This window comes from Phodopus roborovskii, unplaced genomic scaffold (genome assembly GCF_943737965.1).
Source record: "Phodopus roborovskii unplaced genomic scaffold, PHOROB, whole genome shotgun sequence".
Taxonomy (NCBI): Eukaryota; Metazoa; Chordata; class Mammalia; order Rodentia; family Cricetidae; genus Phodopus; species Phodopus roborovskii.
In genome coordinates, this window is record NW_026126597.1 from 2,665,506 (window position 1) to 2,692,491 (window position 26,986).

At 42.7% G+C, this 26,986-nt stretch overlaps 1 protein-coding gene across 2 annotated transcripts in view; it reads left to right on the forward strand.

The window, feature by feature from the left end:
* Window positions 1–26,986, forward strand: part of LOC127236843 (voltage-dependent calcium channel subunit alpha-2/delta-3) — a 775,613-nt gene that overhangs the window by 723,317 nt on the left and 25,310 nt on the right. For both annotated transcript variants that reach the window (XM_051204755.1, XM_051204756.1), the window contains 3 exons: window positions 15,927–15,988; window positions 16,977–17,021; window positions 24,079–24,141. In XM_051204755.1, coding sequence (XP_051060712.1) covers window positions 15,927–15,988; window positions 16,977–17,021; window positions 24,079–24,141 — 170 coding nt within the window. The remainder of the gene's footprint in view (window positions 1–15,926; window positions 15,989–16,976; window positions 17,022–24,078; window positions 24,142–26,986) is intronic.

The window sequence follows — 26,986 nt, forward strand, 5'->3', positions numbered from 1 at the left end:
CTTTTCATATGTCCAGCTAGGAGTTAGAGCTATCTCTGAAGCCTTTCCAGCAAGCTGTTGACCTATGCATATCTCTAGCTGCTGGCTTATTTCATAAGTAGGCTGGGATCAATGGCACATTCCAGCTTTCAACTTTACTCATTACCCTGTTTATTCCGCAGCTACACAGACTGCCCTAGCTAGAGTCACCATCCTTTGTCACCATCCTTGACATGTAAATTGCTCCTTTCAGACCTGATTATGCTGCACAGTTACAAGGAGTTATCCTACAAACATGGCTTAACCAAGACTTCAAGAAGTTCCAGCGCTGGCTTTGGAGGGCCACACTCCAAAGAAGTGAATATGATCCTCGCCACAGATGACTCTGTCCTGTTGAAAGCTTCCTGGGTGGAAGATTCCATTTGCATGGTGGAGACGGCCCCCACCAAGTTCCTCTGGCGTGTGTACTCAGGGTAGAAGTAATTATTTTTATGAGGCATTATTCATGTCTAGTCTACCCGAGGGCCACCCCAAATTGTGTTTCTCTAGCTATTAAAGGCTTTATCAGGCACGCAGAGTCTCCAGCAGCTTCCTCTAGGGAAAGAACAGAATTCTTCTTGAAGTCTACCACCTCCAAGGGCAATTTGCTGTCCATTTCAGGCTTCCACTGAGAGGTTGGCACCTGAAAAAAGGGCAAAATCTTTTTCTTTCAAGTGAAGCAGGAAAATGGGAATCGGGAGTGAAAATGGGGAACCAGGGGTGTTTCTGCAGGGCGGCTAGAGTCACTTTCTTGTCTGGTCGTGAGTTGGCAGGCTTTAACATGCTGAAACAATATTTGTCAGATTTCTCAAATTCTGAGTGTGGCCCTGGCCCAAATGAATGTAGATGTTGTTTAGCACTCAGAGAGATTCATTTTAATGCACAGATGCAGCAACTACAAAGGCCCCTTTTAATTTACTGGAGGTTCTGTTCCTTGCTGGCTGGTTCCTTTGTTCTCAGTCACCCTCCTTATTTCAAGGAGCTGGTGGATGCCATCAAACTGCAGAGCACCCCCCCACACACACACACACCTCCCAAGACAATGACCAAAGTTCTGACAATAATAATTAAGATGCTCTAGGGAAGAGAGAGTTTGCAAGGCTCTGTACCTGTCCCCAGTCTGCCAGCCATCCAGAGGCAAAGCTGTCTGGTAGGGTCAAATGTGCCACAGCAGGGCTAAACCCTTCAGCTCACTCTCTACTGTGATGTGGCCCCCAAGGAAGGGGTCCCCTCACTCTTCTGGGGTTCTCTAAGCACAGAAGGGCCCTCTCCTTTCCTGCTGAGCTCTGAGATTAGACAGTTATCTTCAGCTCAGCTGAACCTCGGATACGAACAGAATCAGAATCAAGAGAATTGAAGATAAGCACAGAAGAAACATGCTGGCTTGTGAGGTTCAAGCCTGGCAGGGGTGAGTCACAGACCAGAAGGAGTGAGGACAGAAAAGTTAGGATGTGCACTGGGCACAGTGAGAGAGAGGACACTGAAGTCAGGACGGTTCCCAATGCTATCCCATTCAATATCCTTCCCTCCTTTTAATAATATGGAATATGTTGGCTAGATTTCAAGATGAACTTAATATAAAATATAACTACTTTCCAATATGCCACCAAAAGTAATCTACAAAACATCCCAACTGTAGTATCTTTACAAGAAATACAAACATAATAACTTATAGTGGATGTCTTAATATGTAAACATCTTAGTCATTATAGCAGGAGATGGCAGAAAGAATGGCCAGAAGCTATGCCCCTGTTCTGAGGCAGAAGCTCTCTAACACAATGACTGCTCTACATCCATCACACCCTTGATAGTAAACCTGAGATAAGGAAGAATAGGACCACAGCTAAACTTCTAAAGATGCTTTGTTTCTGGATGTGAACCAGAGTTGGTTCAAGGCTCAGATTTGGATCCAGGTAGTGTACTTGAAGCCATGAGACACATAGAACCATTCACTTTGAGGGACTGACCTATGGATTGTGGGACATCTAGACACTGACAACCGAAACATCACCATAGAGTTCCAAACCAGCTTCTGAGGGGGTAATGCAAACCCCACTGTGAACCAAAGGAATAGGGAAAAATGAGTAGTCAGCTCCAGTGTCAGGTTCATGGCTCAATTCCTTGTTCCACCAAGTCCCTGGACCTTTTGGATACTGATTACATCATTCAATGATCTTCTACCCTTCGTGTGTGTGTGTGTGTGTGTGTGTGTGTGTGTGTGTGTGTGTGTTGTATGTTTATGTCCATGTGAGTATTACACATGTATGGAGGTACTCATGTAGAGATTATAGGATATAACGTCAAAAGTCGTCTCCCATTACTGCCCTTGTCTTTTGTTTGGAGACAGAATCTTTGACTAACCCTGAAGCTCACTGATGGGCTGGACTTGCTGACCAACAAGCTCTAAGTTCTTCTGTTTCCACTGTCCAGCTCTAGGGGTTACAAATGTGGCTGCTATACTCAGCAGGGGATATGAACTCATGTCTTCATGTGTTATGTGTTCCCAAACCGAACCATCTTCCAGTCCCCCCACCTTTTCTTTAAAATGAAGAAACTATATTTTCCCCCTGAGGAATGCCAAACAGCTAAATATGATGATTCAGTCAGCCCTGATTTGCCCATGGTGGGCACTTAGTGAATCCTGTTTCCTGGTCATAGGGAATAGTGCTTTCTTATGTGTCCAGGTCCACTTCTCCCTAAGAAGCCTTCCAGCTGGGAAACATCAGTCATCCATCCTCAAACTCAACCCTTCAGACACTTCCATGTCCTCACTTGAAAAATAAAGGTGATAAGATCAGTGTCTAACTACAGCAGTGGTTCTCAACCTCCCTGATGCTGTGATTTTTTTTAACACATTCCTCATGGTGTGGTGACCCCAACCATAATTATGAATCCTAATGTAAATATCTGATATGTGGGATATCTGATATGCAACCTCTGTGAAAGGTTATTCAGCCCCCAGAGGGGCCATGACCCACAGGTTGAGAAACACTGCTGTAGGATCTTCAGTCTTACAAACTCTCAGTACTATCTATTAATGTATCACTGTAAGGAAAAAGATATAGATGGTAACTAAGAAAGGGAGCAGTGAGGGATGGATGTGACCAAGGTACATAATCTGCTATATACATGAAATTCTCAAAGAATTGGTAAAATTGTGATTTCAGTAAAAAGGAGAAAGTGCTAAATTTAAAGAGCATAGTGATATTGTAAGATGTGTCCCCCCCTCTCATGGAACACCCAGGACTGATTGAAAAATATCAAATACAGCTGAGGCTCTGTTACACAGTGCTCAGGTGGTTTGTGGATAGATAAAAAGTGTCAGTCATTACAGTGGGGCTCTGGAAAAAAAAAAAAAACTCCATTCTCTCAAAATCACTTCTTACAATAGTTGGATACCTGCAATTCTTTCTTCTTTTATAGATTGTTGTCCCCAACAAAAGATTTCATTTCCATGGAAACAGCAGCAAAAGCAGGCATGGTTTAAGCTGTTGGATCTGTTTTTTCCTTAGCATGTCTGTGGACATGTGGTCCAGCATCTGGAATGTGCTTTTACTTCCTCTATAGCCTATTGGTATCACAGTATGTTAAAGACTAGAAGAAGCTCATAGCCATAGCTCTTGGATCTCTTTGGGATCTTGGGAAGGACATGGGAAAGGGCCTAAGATTTGCTAATTGCATCTCCAAAGTCACCTACTATAGTTTAGAACTCCATTGCTTATGTTTTTATGCCATGAGCATGTAATGACCATGAACTGTAGTGCTTACCTTTCAATTGTATGTTCAGTGTGGCTCTACCGGAACTTTGTTTAATGTCTATCTGAAGCCTCTACCATTTCTGAATTCAGTGTTTCTCTTCCTGTTCCTCTAAGACTTACCCATAGCTATAGGGCGGATCTTTAATCATCTAATCATGCATGCACGTCCTGAGTCACACTGGCCCATCTGGTGTTCTGCCATCAGTCCACACATAGGCCAGTGCCATGGTCTCCTCATTCTAGGGACAGTCACCTTGGAGTCATTTGGCACTTTTGGGACCTCATCATGACAAGCCTGCTGGGCAAGGACCCTTCTTCTGCTGAGTTGCCTCTTGGGGAGCGGGGGGGGGGGGGCTCTGGGATACAGTCTCTTGTCCATAAATACCAAGGATGGTGAAGAGGAAGCCCAGCACTGATAAATGAGTATGAGTTCCTAGTGCTTACCTCTACTCTTAAAACACCATCTCAGGGCAGGGTAGAAAGTGGACACAACATGACACACATCTATTCCTTGGGTCTGCCAGTACCTTAGCTACCCTTGGAATTCTTCCTTCCCAGCACAAGTCATTATCCTTGCCCAACAGTCTCAGCAGGGCTGGAGATTGGTTGGGTTGGAAATACCAGAGTGGCCCAAGTAGCACTTCCATTTCCTCTCCTGTCCTGAGGTTTCTTAGTGCCTCAGCTTGAAAAACTCAAAACCCTAGATTTTGTTCCTTTGGCCTCTGAGTTTCTCTGTGTCTTCCCTTCCCGGAGGCCAGAGGCCTGGAATGCTTTAGTTGAGGGAATGGAGAGGAGCCAGGGGGTGCCAGGAAACTCTGGGAGAAAGAATGCTGGAAACAACTGTGTTTCCAACTCTCCTCCCAGAAGAAAGCGTGAAAGGAAGCTGATTAACTGCCTCATGGCTGGACTGCCCTAGATTTGCTTATTCCTTCATTTATTTTGTATTTATTTAATGTCTCCTTGGCCCCCATACACTAGGTCCCTTGTGGAATGGAAGAAGATCAGAGCTGAGGATCATAGACATCTTATTCATATTTATGGACTCTGTCTCTTGAGCCCTTAGGTGTAGTCTTTGCTGACAAGGGTTCAAACTTGTCTGTCAATCAAAAGTGAAGGCCTATCCTTGCCCAATAGCCTACCTTAGGAAACCTTCCCAGTATAGACTGTTGGAGGGACCCTGAGGAAAGTCCTATGGGCTGCCAAGAGCCATCTGTCAATGACAGGAGATGGCTTCTCCAGCCTCTGCATCTGCCTGATTAAACTAAGGGACAAAACTAGTATCCATCACTCCAGGGCTGATTCCCAAACATCTCAAGGTTCTGAGATTCCAGGAAGTTTGTGAGAGCATGTTTGATTACTCCACAGCACTGCCTGCCCCTATTGTTAATATATCTGAGTTCTTTCCTCCCTCCTGACTCAGTCGTCTTGTGTGCAGCTGTTCTTGGGGGGGGGGTCTGTTACAACAGGACACATCTGTCACCCAGGTGTTTGACTTTGGAGAATTGGGATGGCCACAGGGAAGCAAGCCCAGCTCATACATACATGCTGTTCCTTTGGCTGATGTGTAGTCATCCTTTCCATGGTAAATGAAATGGAGATTCGGGATAAAGATAGGAAACAATGGTCTTGTTGACCCACCACAGGGAGGGAAATTCTGCTGATGATGGGCTATCTCTAGAATGATCACCAGCTTTGTTTGCACATCCCTGTCCATGTCTTGTAAAAACTGGGGACATTCAACTTTGTCACTTGCGTCAGCACACAGATGGACTTGAGTTCTCTAAGTCTCCATTCTCTTTGCCAGTTTAGGATTTTGTATCTGACCTAAAATGTTCTCTTCATCTTCCTTATTCTTGCTAACTGGTTTATTATGAATTTCTACTCACAACAGTGACCCTGTCTATTCAATGAAGTTACACAAGCTTTAGATTGTAATGTCAAGATCATGGCTAAGTCACAGAAGCCAACATCAATACCTGAACAAGTCAAATTCAACTTGAATTCTTAGATAAGTGCCATGAAAATTCTTGATTCTTAAACAGATACTGGCAAGTGATTTTTGCTGATACTTCTGTGTCTTTATGACAGTTACAGAAAGTATGAAAGCTTGTCAAAAATCAAAGTCATTGATTTGATGAGGAAATTAAGAATGAAGGCCACGCTCTTGTCTAAGTTTCAACACATGACTTTCTTCTGTGATCCTTGGTCTCCTTACAGTCTCACATGGCTGGGAACAATAGTCATTTCAGGCCACCTGAGGTTTGGCAGTGAAGTGTCTAAGGTCTCTGGCTGACACCTGATACATAATAGAATGCCCAATAATATTAATGACTATATTAGTTGGAGAAGGGGACACTTACTTAGCACTCAGAGCACTGAGACAGATGGATTAAAAGTTCAAAGCCAGCCAGTGCTGTATAGCAAAACCTTGTTTCAAAAATAAAATGCTAGTAATGCTACTACTATTATGTGCTACCAACTTTTTAAAAGATTTAAAAGATTATGTGAATATGTGTGTACATGATTTTATGTGCACCTTATGTGTGCAAGAACCCATGGAGACCAGAAGACAGTGTTGGGTTTTCTAGAACTAGACTTAGAGATGGTTGTAAGCTGTCCAATGTGGGTGTTGGGACCAAACTCAGGTCTCCTGAAATCACAGTGAGCTTAATCTTAACTGCTGGATCATCTCTTTAGACCCTATGTTTCATAGCCTGGTTTATAAACTAATTTTCATTATGGAATGTCTTATAGAATATGAAGATATGACCACTGAGCAGTGGAAAATGTTGCATGCATTAATTTATTTGGAAGCAAATCATGATGGAATTTACCACACAAACTTTCTTGAGTATTCAGGTTTATTGCATGTGTTAGAAAGGACAGGAGATGGCATAGTATGCTGCCCAATGTCAATGACTCTGATGGTTTCTGGAAAATCACAATGTGTTCCCATACCCACCACATTTGAGAGCCTAGAAACAAAGGCTGAAGCCTGCATCCTCTGTGTTTACCTCGCTAAAGTTCTTGCCTCCCTGACTCATACTTTCTCCAACCACAACTTTGACACTCAAACAGCTGGTGAAGGGAATTAAAACAATAAATGGTATATGCTATAAACTAATGCTAGTGCTTGATGAATGTTATTAAGGGAATTTAACCTGGTAGAACTAGTGACCATACATCAAAATATTGTATGGCTCCAATAGTTTGGTTAATCCTTAGTAGTAGTGGTAGTTGTTGGTAGTAGTCATGGTAGTGTTGCTACTCACTTCCACAGTAGACACACACTCTAATACCCTTGTTGTATATGAAAGAAGAAGCAGATATTAAAGGGTTTGAGAATCTGCTCAGGGGATATTTCAAGACAATTAAGCCTTTTTGGAATCTTTGTAAAATGATAGTTATTTTAAAAATTAGCAGTTTCCTAGTCAAACCATATTATCCTAATAAAGAGTGCTGTTATATCACTTTGCTGTTTGCATATAGGAATTTGGAATATATATATTATATATATATATATATATTGTGTGTATATGTGTGTGTGTATATACATACATACATACATACATACATACATACATATATATATATATAATCTTTCTGAATAAGAATTTCATTTTGTGGAACAACTATTTACATTGTGGGAGTCATGATGTCCTTAGCTCCCAGTCCTGAGTTAGGCTGCAGATGCAAACTATCTTGGCCCTCTCAAGGCTACGATTGCCACAGAGGCCACTGCAGGTTCCTTGGGGTTGTGCCATGTGGCCTTCAAGTAAGTTATGGTTACCAGATTTAGCAAGTTAAATATATTTTTATCTGGCAATTCTATGCATTATTCACAGTGTCATTTCCTTCCTAGTAAGTCTAGATTTTCAGATTCTGCTGCAGCATCAATAACTTGGAGCATCTACATAGATCCTCACAAGTTACTAAGCTGAAATCTAGGGCTCCCTTTCTACCTACTGGTCATGGGACTGACCCCAAGTCACCACAGTTCCCACATATGCCTAAAGGGAGCTAGAGCTTGGCAGCTTTGCAGTGGACCCAGAATCTCCCCGAGGAAGCCAGGTGTCTGGTCAATTCCCCTTTCCTTCTACATGTCCTGTAACACAAGCTTTACAATTGGTGGACAGGGCCATCCCCTCAGCCTTGTGGCTTTCCCATGAGAATATTTTTACTGTTGCTTTGTATTAGACACAGTAACAAACACTCAGCTCAGAGGTGTTTGGCAAATATATGTGGCCTTTCTATTATGGGTTTTAAAAGTTTAGAAATTTGACCCCTGATTTTGTTATAATGTCTTTAGTGAACATTACTAGGTGGCAACCTAATAAGAATTATTGACTAGGGACCTATAATATGGAGCTTATAATTTTCTTAATAGGCATTGATTTGTGTAATCCCGATTAAAATACAATGAAACCTGAGGCTTAAGTGTTTTATTTTGAAATGGTGACGAGATGCAAATCAACTCTTAATGTATTACCTTGAAATCTTTATTGAAATCATATTATTTGAAGAATTTTGTGAGGATAAAATGATCTGACAAAAACCATTCAATGCCAGGTCCAGCAGCCTTGGAAAGCTTGGGGAATATAAGTTTCTTCAAGTGAAGTCTGGAAAATGCTTCCAGATTACCTCAGGGGTAAAGAAAAAATTATTATTCCATTCCACAAGTCCTATTAATTCTTTTCAACGTTGATTCAGTCAAGTAATTAGAGCCGAAATGGAGGAAACATGTATAATTGTCATTTATTAGACTTTACTAAGGGTGACTATTCCCAAGAAACTCTGACCTGAATGAAAAGTGGTCAGAAAAGAGATGTGTGAGCCAAGGCACCTGGCCTTCCTCCATATGTCCCCAGAAGCCAGGCTCACACAGTAGGTTGAGAAAGTTCTAGATTAAAACAGACTTCTACAGCTATGAGTCTTCAAAGAACATCCTCCAGCATCATCTTTTCAATCGAAAGATAACATGAGCCCCATGTCTCTCCCTCCCTTTCAACACAGACATACATCATGTAGCTCTTTGTTATTTAAAAGCATTACTGTACAGTATGAGAAAGTTTACCTCCCACATACCACAGGGAATACTTCCGAAGTGAACTATGCATTTGGTAAGGGGGCTCATGTTCAAAGTACCTCCTCCCCTTTTATCCTCCTGCTTCTACATTTGGTATCAACTGAAATATGTGGGGTGTCTGCTGCTATGAGATTTCTTCCCTTGTTTCTGAAATAATGCCTTACTTCAAAGATGAGTTCCCAGACTTTACCAAGAGTACGATGGACACATACTGCTTCGATCTGCATTTTTCTAAAGAGTGTTGCTACTTGGTCTCCCTCGTGGTGCTTTAAGAGAACTTTTGAGTTTGTCAACCTGACATCCAGGGGAACAGGAAAGCAGCTGCCCCCCCCCCCGCACCCCAACTTTGCAAGGGTACTCTGTTCTCAGTTTCATCCAAATTAGTCCCAGGATTTCAGTTGTCTTTTTCTGCCCGGCATTCCATCATGTGATTCATTAAAGTCTTCACATGAAATACTTTGCAGATGAGCTATGTCATCAATCACATTAGAGTTTGCAGTTGTGATTCCTGTGGGAAGGCTTCTCTCTGAACATCCTCAGAACCCTGGGATGGACTTGCACTGATCCAGCGAAGGGCAGGGCTCCCTCCTCCAACACTCCAATGCTACTAGTGGCCCTTATTGCAAAGCTGGGGTTAATTGTGAAATGTTCCAAAGAAGTGACATTCCAATTCCTTGTTAGTTCTACTTGCAATTAACTGTTTTGAAAACAAACAGAAGAAAACATTTAAACAAATGTGGCTTGGCTAACAACTATTATGGTGGACTGTTAATTAAGGCAAGTTGGAAACACTAGTCTTCCTGGCTTTTTTTTTTTTTTTTTTTTTTTTTTCCTATCACATCAAGCAATCTTTGCTATTGTGTACAAAGTGAGAACAATTCAGGGATACTGTTAAAGAGTGAGCTGGAACTACACAGCAGATTTTAACCCACCATTCATACTAGCCATCATTTGCTTGAGAAGTCTGACCAGCAGGGGGCTGGGTTTTTTGTTTTTTGTTTTTTTGTTTTGTTTTTTGTTTGTTTGTTTGTTTGTTTTTTGTTTTGTTTTGGTTTTTTATCGGAGAACACCTGGATGGGCATTTGGTACCAAAAAGCAAAGCTCTACTCTCAAAAGAGGAGAGGTATAGGGAACCCTCTCCTGTTGCATTTATCATTTTACTACACTTTTGTTTTCTATAACAAAAAGGCAGCTTCCTATCATGGGTTGAAATATGTTATGGTTTTACCATCTGTAACCAGGTGAGCACAGAGAAACTACAGGGTATGACTCCCCCCCCCTTTGTGAGCCACAAAGAAATGATCATTGTCCCCAATTGTCAGCAAGTCCCGAATCTTTAAAACTCTCCATGGCTGAATACATGGGCAGTGAACACACAGAACTAATGGTGGCCATATCAATAATAATAATCCTCTTCAATCTTGTGCCCTGACCCATCTGGCCTTGCACATCACTGTGTATCATCCCAGGGCAGCAGCTGATAATGTCTGCATGGTAGGACATTCCTCTCAACCATCCTGTAGATTCTGCTTGATACCATTTTGTAGTGTTTGTGCCCTAGTTTTACACCCTATACAACATTTCTATTTACAGACTGTTTAGATTCACCATAGATGGGTTTTCTGCTTAGTCTCAACATATTGTCATCAAAGGCGCATTGGACCTGAAATAGATGAAAATCAAAAGCCTGGACACGCTAAGGTAGCCGATACCATGGGCCCATTAGAGTACTCTAACACACCTCATGTTCTGTACTGTCATCCTTGGCCCACACTTCTTTCCAAAAATGAGGCAGTGAGACTCTCCCTATGGAGGGAAGAGATAAAATGATATTCTCAAGACTCACAGCAGTAGTCTTAGAAATGGAGCTCACAAACGGTTCCCCAACAACACACTTTGCATGTAATCCACTGCCAGTGCCAGAACTGCTTCTCTGCCTCCTAGATGAGCTTTCCAAGTACATGTGAACATATTCTGTGGCTGGAGGGACAGCGCATGCTTGGAAACAGGGGTGTTTGTTGGGGCTTTTATGCCAGGCCTGGTGAATGCTATTTTATAAACCGGATTTGGGCTCCTAGGGGTAGATTGCAAGTTGAGGCCAAGCCTGCGGAAAATGATTTCTAAATGAATACAATATGAAAATGTTATTTTATTTCTAATTTTACATGTGACATTGTTACTTGGTGAGTTTCAGATTACCCTTGAATGCATGTCTATTAACGTGATATGAGATGCAGGCCTGATTTCATCTTGAGTGCATTTGAATATAATAGCACTGGAAATGTAATTTGTATTCTCAAATTTTATAAAGCAAAATAAATCAATCTTGGGGGTGGTAGCCACACTGAGCATATTGCATTAATTTCTTTGGGGGTTTTTCTCAACGTAATTAACAGCTTCCCTTTGCAGAACCAATATCTCACTGAACACTCTGAGCTCTCCATACATATGCCATCCTCATTTCTTTGACCTCTAAGAAGTGGCAAGGCCTTCACAGAACTTTACCTCCAATCCCCCTTGTGTTTGCTGGTTATTGTCCAATAAAATTTTTTTCTAGCTTAGTATAGTCCACACAGCACTTTTGGCTTCACAAAGCTCTTAAGGTTTTAAAATGTGATTTATGCAACAAAGGAGCCCAGTGATTAATTGTATTCACTTATAATTTAAATAGCCACATCATCAATGGTCATCAGTTTTGATAGCATAGAGTCAGAGCGCCTGCTCCTATATTCAAATGAATGAACCAAGGGTGTTCTGATAGCCCAGTGGTCATAAGTGATGGCCTGTGATGACCTCTGTCAGTTCAAGGTTGGCTCTCCTCAGTGATTGGACAGCCCTCCGTGGCTTTTAGCCCTTACCTATTGTATCTTGCATCCTTATGACAACATACCTCCTACCTACCACTTACTAGGCTGCTTAGGTAAAGGAGGTACAAAGTTCCAAGGTTGGGAAAACAGAAAAGTCTAGAAGAAGATGATCACGGAAAGCCTGAGTTGTGTGGTGTTGAGCTGGTCTGTACCCAAGCCTTCTTTTCACAATAATGAGTTGCAAGAGCTATCACCTGTGTAGTTCAAATCCAAAGAGATGCTTGTGCCTGAGATATCTGAGTATTTCATGGGAATGGGCTTGGAGGTCTTCAGGATGACTTTTAACGGACTCTTGCTGAATTCTGAAGACTACCCACATATTTTCAAGTCATCTGTGGGGGCACACTGGGAAGGATGCTATGGAATAATGTTTGGGGGTATATTCAGTGTTGTATGCAAAAAGCATCCTGTGTCCTCATGGCAGAGGTTGTGAGTGAGGAGCCCTGGGACATTCTGATTGTATGGAAGTGAGAAGTACCGCAGACTCCAGGAAAATATGTTCAGGATTTTCTGGACTGTCTAAAAAATTTCAAACCCGTGGAATGGTGTTTTTATTTTCTGCACTCTCCTTGGGATTTGAGTTTCACTAAAGCATTTTCTGCCCTTGTTTTCCTTATTAAATTAGCAAGACTGACTTAAAGCAGAATACACTGTTAGGGCTTGAAATGTTGTTGAAAGAAGCAAGCAGATGGGCATAAGAAATACCTCAGGTTCCACTTAGGTTATGGAAAATGGAGCAAGGAGTGGGCTTGCTGAGGTAAAAGTGCTTTCTCTGATAAAAGTTGAAAAGGAAAAACATGTGGGCCAAAACAAAGGAAGCAGAGAGATGGTTGGCCTCATATTCTATCCTTATTTTTTATTGTTTGGTTTGTACTTTAAATTATTTCCATGCTTAAGAAATAGAAAGCCATTGGCCAAAGCCTGTGTGCTGCCCTGACACCCACTGTCTGGGCCCTTTGCCTGGCCTTTGTTCTGCAAGCTTTTGAGCAGGGGTTCAAAACTACAAATCTGGTCCTGATACTTCTGTAAATATCTTTAGTAGTACCTATAGCAAATGTCAATAGTGGTTTTGCTGTAAAGGGACAGATAGTAAATGCTTAGGCTTTGTGGGCCATTCTGTCTCTGTTGTAATTCCTCAGCTTTGGCATTATAGGCCTAGACAGTATGTAAACAAATGACTGTTCCAATAAAACTTTATTTACAAAACAGGGCTAGATTTGGCTCTGAGCTAATCCCCAGCCTATGGGAAAGTCTTCATATGCTTTAGACTAACACTTAGACCTTTTATCATTTGACCCCACCCTGCACACCCAGGACCCTGTTGCCCATTTTTCTAAATCCTCAAAGCCCTGTGGTCTTAAATGCTCCCTGCCTTTGCCCATGCTGTTCCCTCCATTTATATCCCTGTTTCCTCTTGATTCCTGTTTTGCCTTGAGTTAGATCTCCTTGCCACAACATGCACAGATCCCTTGGCTGACTTCACATCCCAGAATTCGTTGCTTCTGCCTATAGTGTAGTCCTTACCATGGAGCTATTTCTCAGCAGGATGCTGACAGGGTCATCGACCCCATTTCAATTAGCAACCAACTGAGAGCTTAGTACAGTGAAGGGCAAGCCAAAAAGAAAACAGAAAGTCATTAACTTGATCCACCAATGTGATTATGAGTTTCTGAATCATAGAGAAGTATTCAGAAGTCTAGATGAAAACCCTGAAAGTCCAAATAGCCAGCCAGGGCTATGCTGCTGGAGTTGTGGGGGGGGGGGTGAGGGGAGGCAGTTTACAGGAACATAGCCAGGTGAAACTGCGCAGACAAGTTACCTTCAGGATCCTAGGAGTCCTGGACAGTAGCTGCCTGGCCCAGAGGAGAGTGAGCCAGAGAGGCAGTGTCTCAGTTAGGGCATTAGGCCTAGGGCAAGGATGAAGCTTGTTGGAGGGAGATCAGAGCAAGTCGGCCTGCCTGTATGATTAATGGGGCAGAGGAACTGACTCATGAGGAAAGATTAAATTGCCTTGAGGAGATGGGGTACAGGACCAATAGAGGCAGATGATAGCAGACTCCAAGTATGTGGGATGAATAAACACCCTGGAGGGAGCATGGAGACTCATTAGGGAGGTAAATAAGGGGTCCAGCCAGAGGATAGGAGGATGCTCACAGAGGGCACAGGAAACCATCAGGAAACACAAGAGGTGGCAGGTGGATAAGACAACTCTGAACTGTATGAAGGAGAAACACTATGGGGAGTTTGTTGTGGGTGATTACTTTAGAACTCTCATATTCTCATCCTTCAGGGCCTTGTACTTTGCCATGATCTTGGCCTTAACCTAAAGAGATGGCATTCAAATTACTCAGTACCACGGAGGGCAGCTGGGAAACTATGAAGCAGAAGACAGAACTCTTCTTGCTCCTCATAGATACCTGTGGCCAGCTCTAACAGCAATTTGAGGCCGTCTTCTCTGAAGTCAGTTGCTGTCCACTCCAGCCTGACTGGGAAAACCATAAGTGTTTGTCTCAAGCCTTTCTGAGTAAAGGATACAGCCATTGGCTCTTATGCACCTGAGCAAATCCCAGCTGCCTGTTAGTATGCACCTGGCTTTAGCCTTGTAGACACTTTGAAAGACAGGTTTTATTTGAAATGCTACAAATGTCACCCAGACTCTAAGATCAGTATCCTTCAGGTATTCTCTGATATTTGCTTCAAGGTCAGGATGGAAAACTCAACTGGTAATCTCACCAGGTACCCAACACCAAACATTGTAGAGCCAAGGTATTAAAGACTCCAGACAGATAATCTTTGTTTGTATGTATATGTGTGTGTATGTAGGTATATATGTATATATATATATGTACATATATATATATATATACATATCACCTTTATAAAAACTGTCTCCACCTACATATACCTCCAGAAAGTCTCAGCTACATGAACTTGGCAGGGAGAAGATACCCTGGCACCAGTGCTTTTCCTTAGAGTTCCTCAGAGTTCCTTAGAGTTCCATTCTGTTGGGAACCATGTGTGAACAATTATTATTACTCAGAGTCTTCATCTTTCTTTGTAATTCTAACTATACTGTATCACCTGTGAGATTTTCTTTTTTAACTACTTGTATTTTCTCTTGGTACTGTTACTATTTAGTTTGAAGTTACCATTTGTGTTGAAGGAAAGATAAATAGCACACAAGCTATGAGCAGACAATAATGGCAAACCCTGAAATAGCACACCAGGCCAGTGTGCAGATCTGCACCAGGGTACATGCTATCTACATACACACACACACATACATGCACACATACACACACACATATACACGTGTGCACACCACACACACACACATACATGCACACATACACACACATGCACGTGCACACACCACACACACACACACACACACACACACACACACACACACCCCTCCACCACCATCACTAGTTCACTCCTGTAAAGTATGATTACCATCTGATGATATTTAGGCCCCATCATTTTGCTTTCTGAGTTACTCTGACATGGCTTTCTGGGGAATGGGTTGTGTGACAGGCCTGTTCATGTGCTAGTTATGAGGTCCCCCAAAATATCATTGCCTAAAGTTTCGGTAGCTATCACTGCAGCCAGCCTGTACTGTTGCATTAGAAAGTTAGAAAGACTTCCACAGATACACAGAGCTGTATATTCTGTCCTGGGGAAAGAAGTACATTGGGATGTGGTCACTAGGGGGCCAGTGAAGCCAAGGCACATCAGAAAAAAAGTGACTCCCTTGCAAATACCAGACTCATGATGGCTGCCTTTCAGATGCTGTAACATATCAAAACAAACAAAGAAACAAAAACGCCATGAGGAATATATTGAATTCCGAAAGAAATAGCTGAGAAAGGAACTGAAGAGATATTTAGATTTTCGATATTTTTAAGACCAGTGTCAGTTTGTGCTGGTACTACAAACAGATGTAATTTGGAAAAGCACACTGAAGTGAAGAACAGCCACATTGAGTTCAGTTTGTGACTGAGTTCGGAGTGCGGGGACCCTTGAGATTCTCTTAGCTGCAAGAATAATGGTCAGAGTTGTAAGTCCATAGGTGTATGGCTCACTGTGAGTTCTCTTCTGGAATGCTTATATCAGATCTGCCATGACAGATAATCTCCAACGAAATCACTATATGAGGAATCTCTGATGCTTTGCTTTATTTATAATCTGTCCCAGCTGTAGGCATCCAGATGAAACTTGAATACTTCCAGAGGAAGTTCTGGACTGCCAGCAGACAGGTAAGTTCTAGTGGGCATCTTGGAGCCTTAGCTGCACTGTTGTTACCCAGGTGTCTCCTCAGATTACCACTCATGTCACAGGAAAACTTGGGCTGTCAGCATGCTAGATACCACATGTTAGGCAAAGGAGGGGATTATGAGATCAAGCGAGTGACTTTATAAAAGGAGTTTCTCTCTTAATATCGGAGCCTTTTACTATTTCAGGGAGATTTTATTCTAATTACATTGTGATGTCCAACTAGTTATTTGTGCTTCTCCTTATAGCCATCATGTGACCTGCTTTGTCAAAGCATGCATCTGCCTTTCTAGCCAAAGGACTTCGAGGGGCTATTGCACCTTGGAAAATCCAGGGCATTCTCCTTTGCTGTGCTCTATGAACTAAGACATTCCATGGGTGTCTGTCCAGTATTCAAGAGAAATGGTAGCCACTAAGTTGCTTCTATCTGCCCAGTTCTAAATGTTAGAAGTATATTTCCAGGGAAAATGAAATCTGCACACAAAAGGCAAAGGAGCAATACCACATTTAATATGTACTCTTCATAATATGGAATAAACCTAGAGACCCATCCAAGGATGGATACATAAGGAGCTTATCATTTCTTAAATTATGATATGATAGAAAACTACAAACTAAGAACATAAACAAGAGTTTCCTTTTAAAGTCATTGAGAAATAGCTTTAAATTAAATAATGACATAATTATATCTTTTGTAACAAAAGATCTGAGATCTTTAAGCGATATCATCAGTGTTGAATGACAACATAAATTAAGACAGATGGAAAAGAGCCAGCCCTCCCCACATTGTGTCTTTTATACTATGATTCTGAATTCATACTGTCTCTAGAGAGCACAGCCAAGTCTCATATCGACATGTTCCCTTTGGATGAAACCTGGACTTCACAGTCCGGGGCCCCCATAGATAAGCAGCAGCTGCAGCAAATGTTAGGATGACCCAGTAACATGGTTCCTTGCTTCCTCCCCCCACAGTGTGCCTCGCTGGATGGCAAATGCTCCATAAGCTGCGATGATGAGGTAAGGTGGTCTCTTGGTCATGTTTTTTGGCCAAAGGGAAGTGCTAGACAGTGCATTTTGACAGAAGGAATGCTGCTGTAAATAGAGCCAGGTCTGACACATCACTCTGGGCCAGCCTCCAGGGGAGGGGGGTAGGGAGCATTTACTATGTCCCCTATCCTCCACCCCCAGTGACATAGATTTGTTCTCAGAGCCAGGGAAACATGCTTTAGATATTCCCTGGCCTGTAGTCCTGGAATGTTAGCATTTTATTTGTAGGAAGTAATTGACATTGTTCCCATTTCAAGACCACATTAGAATTATCTCTATTGTCATCCTCAGAACACTAGGTGAACTAGGTGGAACTAGTGACTCTATTCACAGGTAAGAAAAGCAAAGATGAAACAGGCCAAAGTAGTGTATAGCTGTAATCTCAGAACCCATCCAAGAGGTGGTAGCAGGAGGCGCATCCTAAGTTCAAGGCCAGTCTGGTCTACATAGAGACCTCCTGGCCAGCCAGGACCATTTAGTGAGACTCTGGCAGAAAGAAAGAGCTAGGCATAGGGATTAAAGGGATTGGAAAGAAAGAAAAGAAAATTGAGGATGAAATGAATGATTTGGTTCATTTCGTGTAATTAGCAAGCTACAAATCTGGAATTAAAAACTCTGAAACTCACAGCTTTTCATTCAAATATACCTATTTCTACCTAAGATTCCTCTATCTTTCCCCCTTTTCTTCTCTTCTTTGGAGGGAGAAATTTGAATCACTTGGGTCAGCAATGGAAGAAGTTAATGTGTCACTGTCAGAGCCTGCCCATTTGACCAGATCACGGTGGCCATTCTGCTTCTGCTTAGGTTGCCGCTACATTTCTCTGCTTCAGCTAAACATCAGTCAATCCATCAACTAAACTTTGTAATCAGATATTTACAATCCTCCTGGTTACAACAAGGATTTCAGAAGCATTTACCAAACATTATTTCAATGCAGAAAGCATAGGTTAGGAATAGAGATTTTAAAAGTAGACAAATGGAAAATAAGAACATAAATATAAAAGGGGTCCAGGACAGAGTTAGAACAAAATTTTAAAAAAGTTTGGTTTCTAGGTTTCCAGTGATCTAGCCAGCTTAAAAGAGAAATTTTTATCACCAAGGTAACAAAGAAGACATGATTGGCATTAAGGGCAGAGAGACCATGCTCACCTCCCATTTATGTATGACCCAGCAGTATAGCCACTTTTTGCCCACTTACCTGTCCATCAACTCTATCACTATGGACAATACCCGTAGTTTGCAAAGACAGAGGGAGGCTAATGGCTGTCCTGTGAGAGGTAAATATCTTCATGATAAATGTAACTATATGTTCCTTCCAAAGAGACAGAGGTTGGTGTGGGCTATGAATCACTAAGACTTTTTAAGTTTTGACAGGAATATCTTCTGGCATATGAAAGATGCTGTGAATGGTGGCAGAGCCGAATAGGGCTATATCCAAGCAACTGGATACCTCCATATCTAGAAACCCCAGGCTGTTACATCCATAGGCCAGAGAATTGTTTAATAGCTAGTGTGAGAAAGGATATAGATGAACCCTACCAGACATGATATTTCAGAGTTACCTTTTACAAACAATGATTTTTCTAAAAAAAAAAAAATTTCTCCCTTTCTGTCTCCCTGTCTGTGTGTGTGTGTGTGTGTGTGTGTGTGTGTGTGTGTGTGTGTGTCTGCGGGCGCGCGCGCGCGCGCACACACACACACACACATGCATGTATATGCACAAGGACTCTGGTCAATGCTAGAACTCATCTTGGCTTGGTCTTCTACTTTATTCACTGAGGCATGGTCTCTCAAACAAACTTAGGGCTCACTGATATGGGTAGTCTCCCAAGCCAGCTAGCTCTTCAGATCCCTCTTACCCCCAATAGCCTCTGCCCTCTGAGGCTGGATTTATATAAGAGCTTACATGCCTACCCAGCATTTACTTGGGTTCTGGGGAATCTGAGCCCCCTCCTCATACATGTAAAGCAAGCACTTTAACCACTGTATCTTCTCCACAGCCCAAAATTTGGTGTGTTGATTTGATATTTGGTCTATAATGAGAAGGCACAGTAAGCAATGTAGAAGGCTAGGGCATTTTGTTTCACAGTGACACACTGGGGATATGGTTGGGAGACCTGGAGAAAAGGTCCTGAGGAATCCAAGCCTCACCCTCAGATACAAGATCCCTCTCTCCTCTCTCTCCTCTCTCTCCTCTCTCTCCTCTTTCTCTCTCTCTCTCTCTCTCTCTCTCTCAGACACACACACACACACACACACACACACACACCCCAAAACTGCAATGCTGTACCACAGAGCACTGAGCTCTTAAGTGAATTCCATCAGTCAAAACAAACAGAAGGTATCTCCCAAAACAAACATGGGGAAGCCCCGCCCCCGCTCTGGAACCTGTTAGTAACTGTTTGGTGCTCCTCTTCCTGAGAAACTGTAGCACTCTCTGTCACATGTAGCTGCTCAGAATAGGACACATGGTGGAACCAGTCTTCACTGATGGGTGGATAGTATACATTGTTTAAGGTCTTGCTGGCCACCAGCCAAGGTGCTCAGCTTTCTTTCACAAGGGCATTCCATCCTACAGTGTCCTACAGGGGCCTTCTCACGCCCCATCCAATGGCAGTAGTTGCCTTTCCACTCCCTACAACACCCAGGCTGATAGCAACAATCAGAGCCTCTAGTGGCAAAGTTCCTATCTCAGCCCCAGGCTTGATCGTGCCTTCCAGTGAACTCTACAATTGGAGTGCTTTCTCATTCCCGTCGCCCTTTCCTTCCAGCCTGCAGCTTCTGAGTTCACACCAGGATTTTGGTGTGAAATCCATGTGTGTGCCTCAGTCAACTGGAATCAAGTGCTTTGAGCAATGCTGAATAAACAAATCATTGTAGAAAGACTAAAATATACTAATCAATAAACCTTCTTTCTGCCTTTTTCCTATTTCCACATTTTAAGACCAACCCCCTCCTGCAATGTCCGAACTTGAAGCTCTTGATATCTCCAAGCCTTCACCCTGTTAGTAAACACTTAGGGACATGGTGACTTGCATATAACTTTAAAGATACCAGGGCATCTTTTAGGGGGAGTGACATGAAGGGATTAAGCTAGGATATATAAAGGCGATTAAATCATATTTATCATAGATGGCAAAAATGGAGGGTTTCATCCCAGCTGTTCTCATCACCTAGTGCTGGACACTCTCATTCTAAGTGTGGACTCCAGGCTATGGCACCCCTTGGCCATAATTTAACTCGTGGATTGTTTAGAAAGCTTGTCTGGGGAGTGCTACAGTCACTAAAATTGACTTTCAGTATTTACAGGTAGATAACATAGCAGTGCCTGTCTTCAAAACATAATGGTACCTGCCAGATCCAGTGGCCTGGCTCTGTATCAATGAGTGATGCCACTGAGTGACTCAGCATTCTCTTCTGCTTCTGGCCTATGGCATCCTTGGTGATTTGTCAGCCCCACTATTGGCAGTACTTACTTCTAGCCTAATGAGGTGACTGAGTCTTTTTATATTCAGCAGAAGCTTGAAACTCAAACTTGATCATAAGTCCAACAAGGTGTGTCCTCTGCTGCCAGCTCCTATCCTGGTATCCTCACAGAACAGGGGAAAGGTACACCAAAAAATGGTAACAAGATACATGGTCCAAGGAGGAACATTCATGTCCTCCTGGAGCCCAGAGTTCTCAATGTAGAGGAAACAGATGCACACCAAGTGGAGTATAGTATGTGATGTTATTTGGAGACGTAGCAGCTGGGACCTCCTGGTTCTTTCTCTCCCTATGTGGTAGGGTATAGACTACATCTGATCATGATCAGGGCATCAGTTAATGCTTTTGTAGACTTTAGCCTATCATTGACTTTTGAGCTTTCCTCCATAGCTCATTCGGGTACACACAGAAAACCCTACTAGCTATATCTATCTGAGTACTCTCTTAGGTTCTGAGTACTCTCTTAGGTTCATATATTAGCTTGAGATTTGCTGGGCTCATGGTTCTCAGCAACCTGTCATTGGGGTCATTCTCACCTGACCCAACAGACCCAAGCACCAGTCACTTTTGGAGTTTTGCTAGTTTTCAACTGTAACATTCTAAGCACTTGGTGTAGAGATGGTCTGTCTGAGTCTTCTGCTGTAGCAGCATCTTTCTTGCCAGTGTAAGGGGTATGGTTTCAGGAGTGGACAGAATCAGAAAGAGGGAAGCATGAGGAGGGGCTTGCTCTCTTTTGCACTCTTGCTCAGTCGGGGAGAGCCAGACACAGAAAGATGCTGCAACATTCTGCTTTTGTTAAGGTCTTTAAGTTAATTGCTCTGTGGTTACTCAGGCAGACCAGATCTGCCTTAGCTATCTATAGGTTAAGTGTTTTCATCTTCAAAGAAAGCCTTCCATGAACAAGCAGGACGGAAACCCTAACTATGTCTTTCAGAAGGGGGAGTAGCCTGCCAGTAGTAAGAACCAAAGGTCTGAGGTCACAGAGCACTGGGTTCAGATCCCATGTGCTTATTTGTGTGACCTTAGCCTCAGTTTTCTTCTCTATCCATGGGTACCTTTCTTTCCTGGCCATCTGATCTGAATGAACATCTTATATGAGGAGACTTTCCCTTTCCTCTCCCTGTTCTTCATCTCCCTCCTTCCCCCATCACTTCCTCCATTTCCTTCCTCCTCCTGGTCTTCACAGCCATATTTTATGAAAAAAAAATAATAATCCACCCCATGACAGTTGTACTATCTTCACCAAGGCTTGCATTCTTCCCTTTGTGACCTGTTCATTTTTGTAAAATAAAAAATTTTAAAGTGGAGGGAGCTGGGGAAATGACCTCCATGGGTCAGAAAGCTTGCTGTGCAAGTATGAAGATCTGAGTTCAAATCCCAGCACCCATATCAGAAGACAAGCTGGGGGTCATGGTGGAGACAGGCTGGACCTTCCTAGCCCACCAGCCTAGACAGCATAGTGAGCTTCTGGTTTGGTGAGGGACCTGTCTCAAGGCAATAAGGCAGATAAGAGTACCATCCTCTGGCCTCAATGTGCATGTGCACATGCCCCATACAAACATACACACCACAGACATTAAAGTAAGAAGCAGCTATCCCCTCAGATATAGGAGTCTTCGCTCTGTGTGGGGCTTTGGGAGGAGCATGCCTCACGCCTGAGACACTGGTGTCCCAGTGTCCCACTTCTTTCCACCTAGCAACCTAGCACTGGCCACTGTGAGGTCAACAGAAAGCCAGATTGGCAAGAACCAGGTGTTTTCACTAGACAACAAGTTTTAGTGAGGATTTGCTCTGAGGAAGAGTTATGGAAATGTGTTTCTTTTTAAAAGTTGGGTACAGTTGCAGCTCTTGGTACACATTAACTGACTGGACTGAATGTCATGGGCTAAGTGCTTTGAGGACATCTATATTTGCAAAATGAACACCATGGCACTGGAATTATTAAGGCCCAGTATTAACAGAGCTGTTACAGCAAACTAGTGGAACCCCAGGACTGATGTTCAAAATACCTATCTACAACAATAGACATGCAAAAGCATGGCCACTAACCACAGTAGTTACAGAACATTGAACTGTAACTCAGGTAATCTATGAATTGTCTTCATTTAACCAGATTTCAGCTAAATTTTAAAATAAATCTACATAAAGTGTGTGGCTACTGTCTCAGGAGCACAGCTTTAGGAGATGGCTCCTTTAATGCCTGTGCTGAGGTATCGTGGAGTTTATTGTGACCCTTGGCAGGACAGGGGTAGTGTCCCTAAGGCCAAGAGCTTCGCAGAGAGCAAGAGTACAAACAGACAGGAAGCATCCCTCTGACCCCTTGGATGAATGAAGCCAAGATTTCCCATTCATCTAAGTATCCATGCCTGCTTTAATCCCAGCACAATGGAAGCAGAGGCAGGCAGAGCTCTGTGAGTCCCAGGTCAGCCTGGTCTATAAAGCAAGGGCAGCCAGGGCTACCCAAAGAAAACCTGTCTCAAAACAAACAAACAAACAAACAAGAAAACAGAAAAATAAACAAAACAAAAAAGAGCTCTGGCTGTACTCTCATGTCTTGTTCGCTCCCCAGTGCTGACCAGCTGTCCTTTCATGTCTGACAAAACCACCCTGTGCCTAAGCCAATGTCCCAGCACACACCAGCCTGGTGATGGCCTGGAGCTAAGCGGAATTTAGCTCAGGGTAAAGATATGGTACAAATTAAACGTTGCCGTCGGTATGTAAAGCTGCAATAAATAGAAACTGAGTTACATCAAGGACGGAATTAAGCCTTAAGTTTAAACTCCACAGCACTGTAATTAAATCTTCGCCTGTAGCAAGCCATTCAGGGGAGATTAAAGGAGCCTGGGGGAAGCAGGGGTTTGTTTGCCTTACCTTGCTCCCCACAATTTATAAGTCTGAGCTACCAAAAGCTAGCAGCCCTACCCCCACATCCAGTTCCCAATTAAAAACACAGTTTGAAAACCTTTAGGAGGCCTGAGGGGCCCCTTTAACAGAAGGCTGCCCCTTCCCCCATGCCTCAGTTCATGAACAAATTAAAAAGAATTACCTGGTCCCCTGATGCCCCCCCCCCAACTGACACGGTGTTTTCATTAATACATCATTAGAGTAATGACATTGTGCTGGCATTTGGATTTCCAAATGGCCAGCACTGTGGCCACAACAAATAAAAGACTGCAGCTCTGTGAACACTTTCTTCCTGGAAAACAGTCAGATATTCTAAAGGGGAAACAAAAGACAAACCTCAATTCTTCACTTTCTGTGTATATCCATTTTATCCCTATCCCTATCCCAATCCCAGTCTTCCAAGGTCAGTTCCCTTGTTTGTTTCCTTGTCTCAACTTCCTTAGTTTTGCAGTCAACCCTGGGGTTAGTTTAACCATGACCCTAACTGCCAGAGCCAGCAAATATTTTCAATTCTCTGCTTTCAACTCCCCTCCCTTCCCTCACAAAAAAAGGGGGATTTCTCTGAGTATGGAAATACATCATTCTGTGTAAAAGCTGTCTGAGGCCCGAAGGTGAAGTGTGTGTTCTGATTTTCTAGACTGTGAACTGTTATCTCATAGACAATAATGGATTCATACTGGTGTCTGAAGACTACACACAGGTGAGTGAGGAAACCCTCTCAACTTGAAAGGGGATCAGTTGGCTCTTGGTCTGGGCTGGGGACAAACTACGGAGTTAACACTTGGAAATGATGGTCTATATATCTAAGAGGCAATAGTAGATTATAAAGCTCATTTCTCTCAGAATGTCACAGCCTACCTCTGGGCAGCCCTCAGATCACTTTTACCTCCTAATGTGAGGCTGGTACAGAGGCAGAGCCCAGGGTCTGCTCCCCGTACACACTCACAAATGTTAAACTTACAGAATTCTTTGCCTCAGAGTTGTGTGAACTACAAAAGAAAATTTGCCTGGGGGTTGAGGTGACAGCTCACTGAATAAAGCACTTGCTTGAGTTCAAATCCCCAGAACCCATGTAGAGCGGGATGCCATGGTGTGTATCTGAAGTCCTCCTTTGGTAAGATGGGTGGCTTGACAGGAAGTTTATGCCTGTGACTAACAAAGAATGACAGTCTGGACAAGATAAAAGGCAGCCACTAGATTTCCTGTTTTCAATATCTGTGCTGTGCTACATGCAAACAAACATATACACATATATGTATATTTATTTATTCATTTATAAACAAGCGCCTGCATGTGTTCATGTACACATATGCATACAACACTCACACATGTATGTGTACACACACATAAGCACACAAGTACAAGGATGCACATACACATACACAAATCACACATACATATATATATACACACATGCACACACACACATGCATGTATACACACACACCATAGATTTTTTTTGTGACTATATTTTTTTTTATTTTATATAACCAAGTCCATTTAAATGAGAACAAACATTTATAGACAATATTTGGGAATTTGGGCGTTGTTCTTTCCAAACTACTTTCTGCTGGTAAGGGATGATGTCATGGGGGATTCGAAGAAGATTCAGAAATCCTTGGCGGTAGTCTGTCAGGCTGCTTTGTCCAACTGTTTTGAATGTAGGATCACATTTTAAAACACATTTTAGCCTAAAGGGTTTAGATGCTTTAAAGAGTTTGAGCAACAACTTTAAGGAGTTTTTTTGTTTGTTTGTTTTTCTCCTTCTGATATTTATCCTTCATTCACACACCCATACACACATGAACTTTCTTTAAACTCAACTGAAATGACTCAGGAGTCAACAGTTTGATAGGTCGATTCACACTCAATAAATTAGTTCATTGTTTTTCAACATTGCTCTGTAAGATCTGAGCATAGAGATTTGTTCACATAAAATGGTGTCTTCAGAAAATGAGGAATTTGATTCCATTTGGCTCTTCTCTCTGAGAGTAGCTAAATGTTCCTAGACTCCTGATGCCTACAGTCTCAGTGGTGAGTACCATGGGGGTTGGGCTACTAGTGGACATTAGGTAGAATTAATGAATCTATGAAACAAGGCCAGGCTCTGAGACAGCTGCAAAGGCCATCAGCTTACAGTAACAGGCCTATTTGACTCAAAGGATCATGGACATACCAAAGAACCTTTGGGGTAAGAACCCAGAATCCTTGGTTAAGAGAAGGAGTTTCATCATAATCCCACAGCCATCCACACAGGGCTGAGATAAGACTCTGTTCCAGGCTCAAGAAGGATGGAGTGCCTTCTTCCCACAGTAAACACTGGCCTGGCCAGAAAATCATGGCTCCTGCAGGAAACCTTTCTCCCTCCCTGAAATAGGGACTGGCCAGCCTGGTGAGTTCAGGCTTATTTGATGTTGCCTGGCTTCCTGAACCCCAGTTAGGATAACTCTTTTTCATGTGGCATGCAGTTCCATTAACACGGGTATATATGCATACATAAAATACACATGGCCTTCTCACTCACAGCAGCAACACATTCCCATAGAGCATGCTGGCATTTCCAAGTTCTCCAGAGTGGAAACCCAAGTGCCCAAGTGCTTGATATGAGCACTTTTTTCTCAAGTGTGGAAACTCATACACGGAAGTACACATGACCACACACACACACACACACACACACACACACACACCGTCTCTAAACTCCGGAAAATATGGTCAAGGTCACTAAGCTAAGTACAAAGGAATTGGGGTTTGGTTAATGCCACCTTTCTCCCCTTACAAGCTATATACCCAGAATAGAGATAGGGGTCTCAAGCACACTACACCGTACATTGCAGGATGCTAGCAGAAGGGTGCTGCTGCATGCCTTGCTTCTTCACGGTTTTTCTCCTCATGATCCCAGAGGCTGGAGAGCATGCAGGATGTTGTTAATCATTCATTCTGCCATGCAGTTTGTAAATCTCATCACAGCAAGAATTAGACATTCCAAAGCTTTACTTAGCAATGGCCTGAAGATAGCACCAGGTACAGGGATAGGCTGTTAGAGTTATGATTAGATATGTTGTCTCCCCAAGGAGCTGAGCAGTCTTATTCCAGTAACCAGATTAACGACCTATAGACAAAACGAGAACATTCTTCAGAAAGTTATTTTGAGAAAGGATGGATTGTGAGAATTGTATAGGGCTTAGGAAGTGGACTCTTGTACGTTCCTAAGCAGATCATCCCTGGCATTATAAACCATTATTTTTATAAGAGCTCAGGAAGTACTTCCAGGTTCTCATTTGTCTGTAGGAAGTAGCATTTTCATCAGAAGGGATTATGTCTGGATTAATGTCTATCCTGTCCAAGTGTGTGTGTGTGTGTGTGTGTGTGTGTGTGTGTGTGTGTGTGTATGCGTGCGCATGCACTCATGAGCGGGCACACAGGCACTATTGTATACACACATGTGTTCTAATTTCTGCACTGAGCACATGTTATGCAACATCCCCTATGTATTGTGGAGACTTCCCATCTGCTCACTGGTTTTGTTAACACACAACTACTAG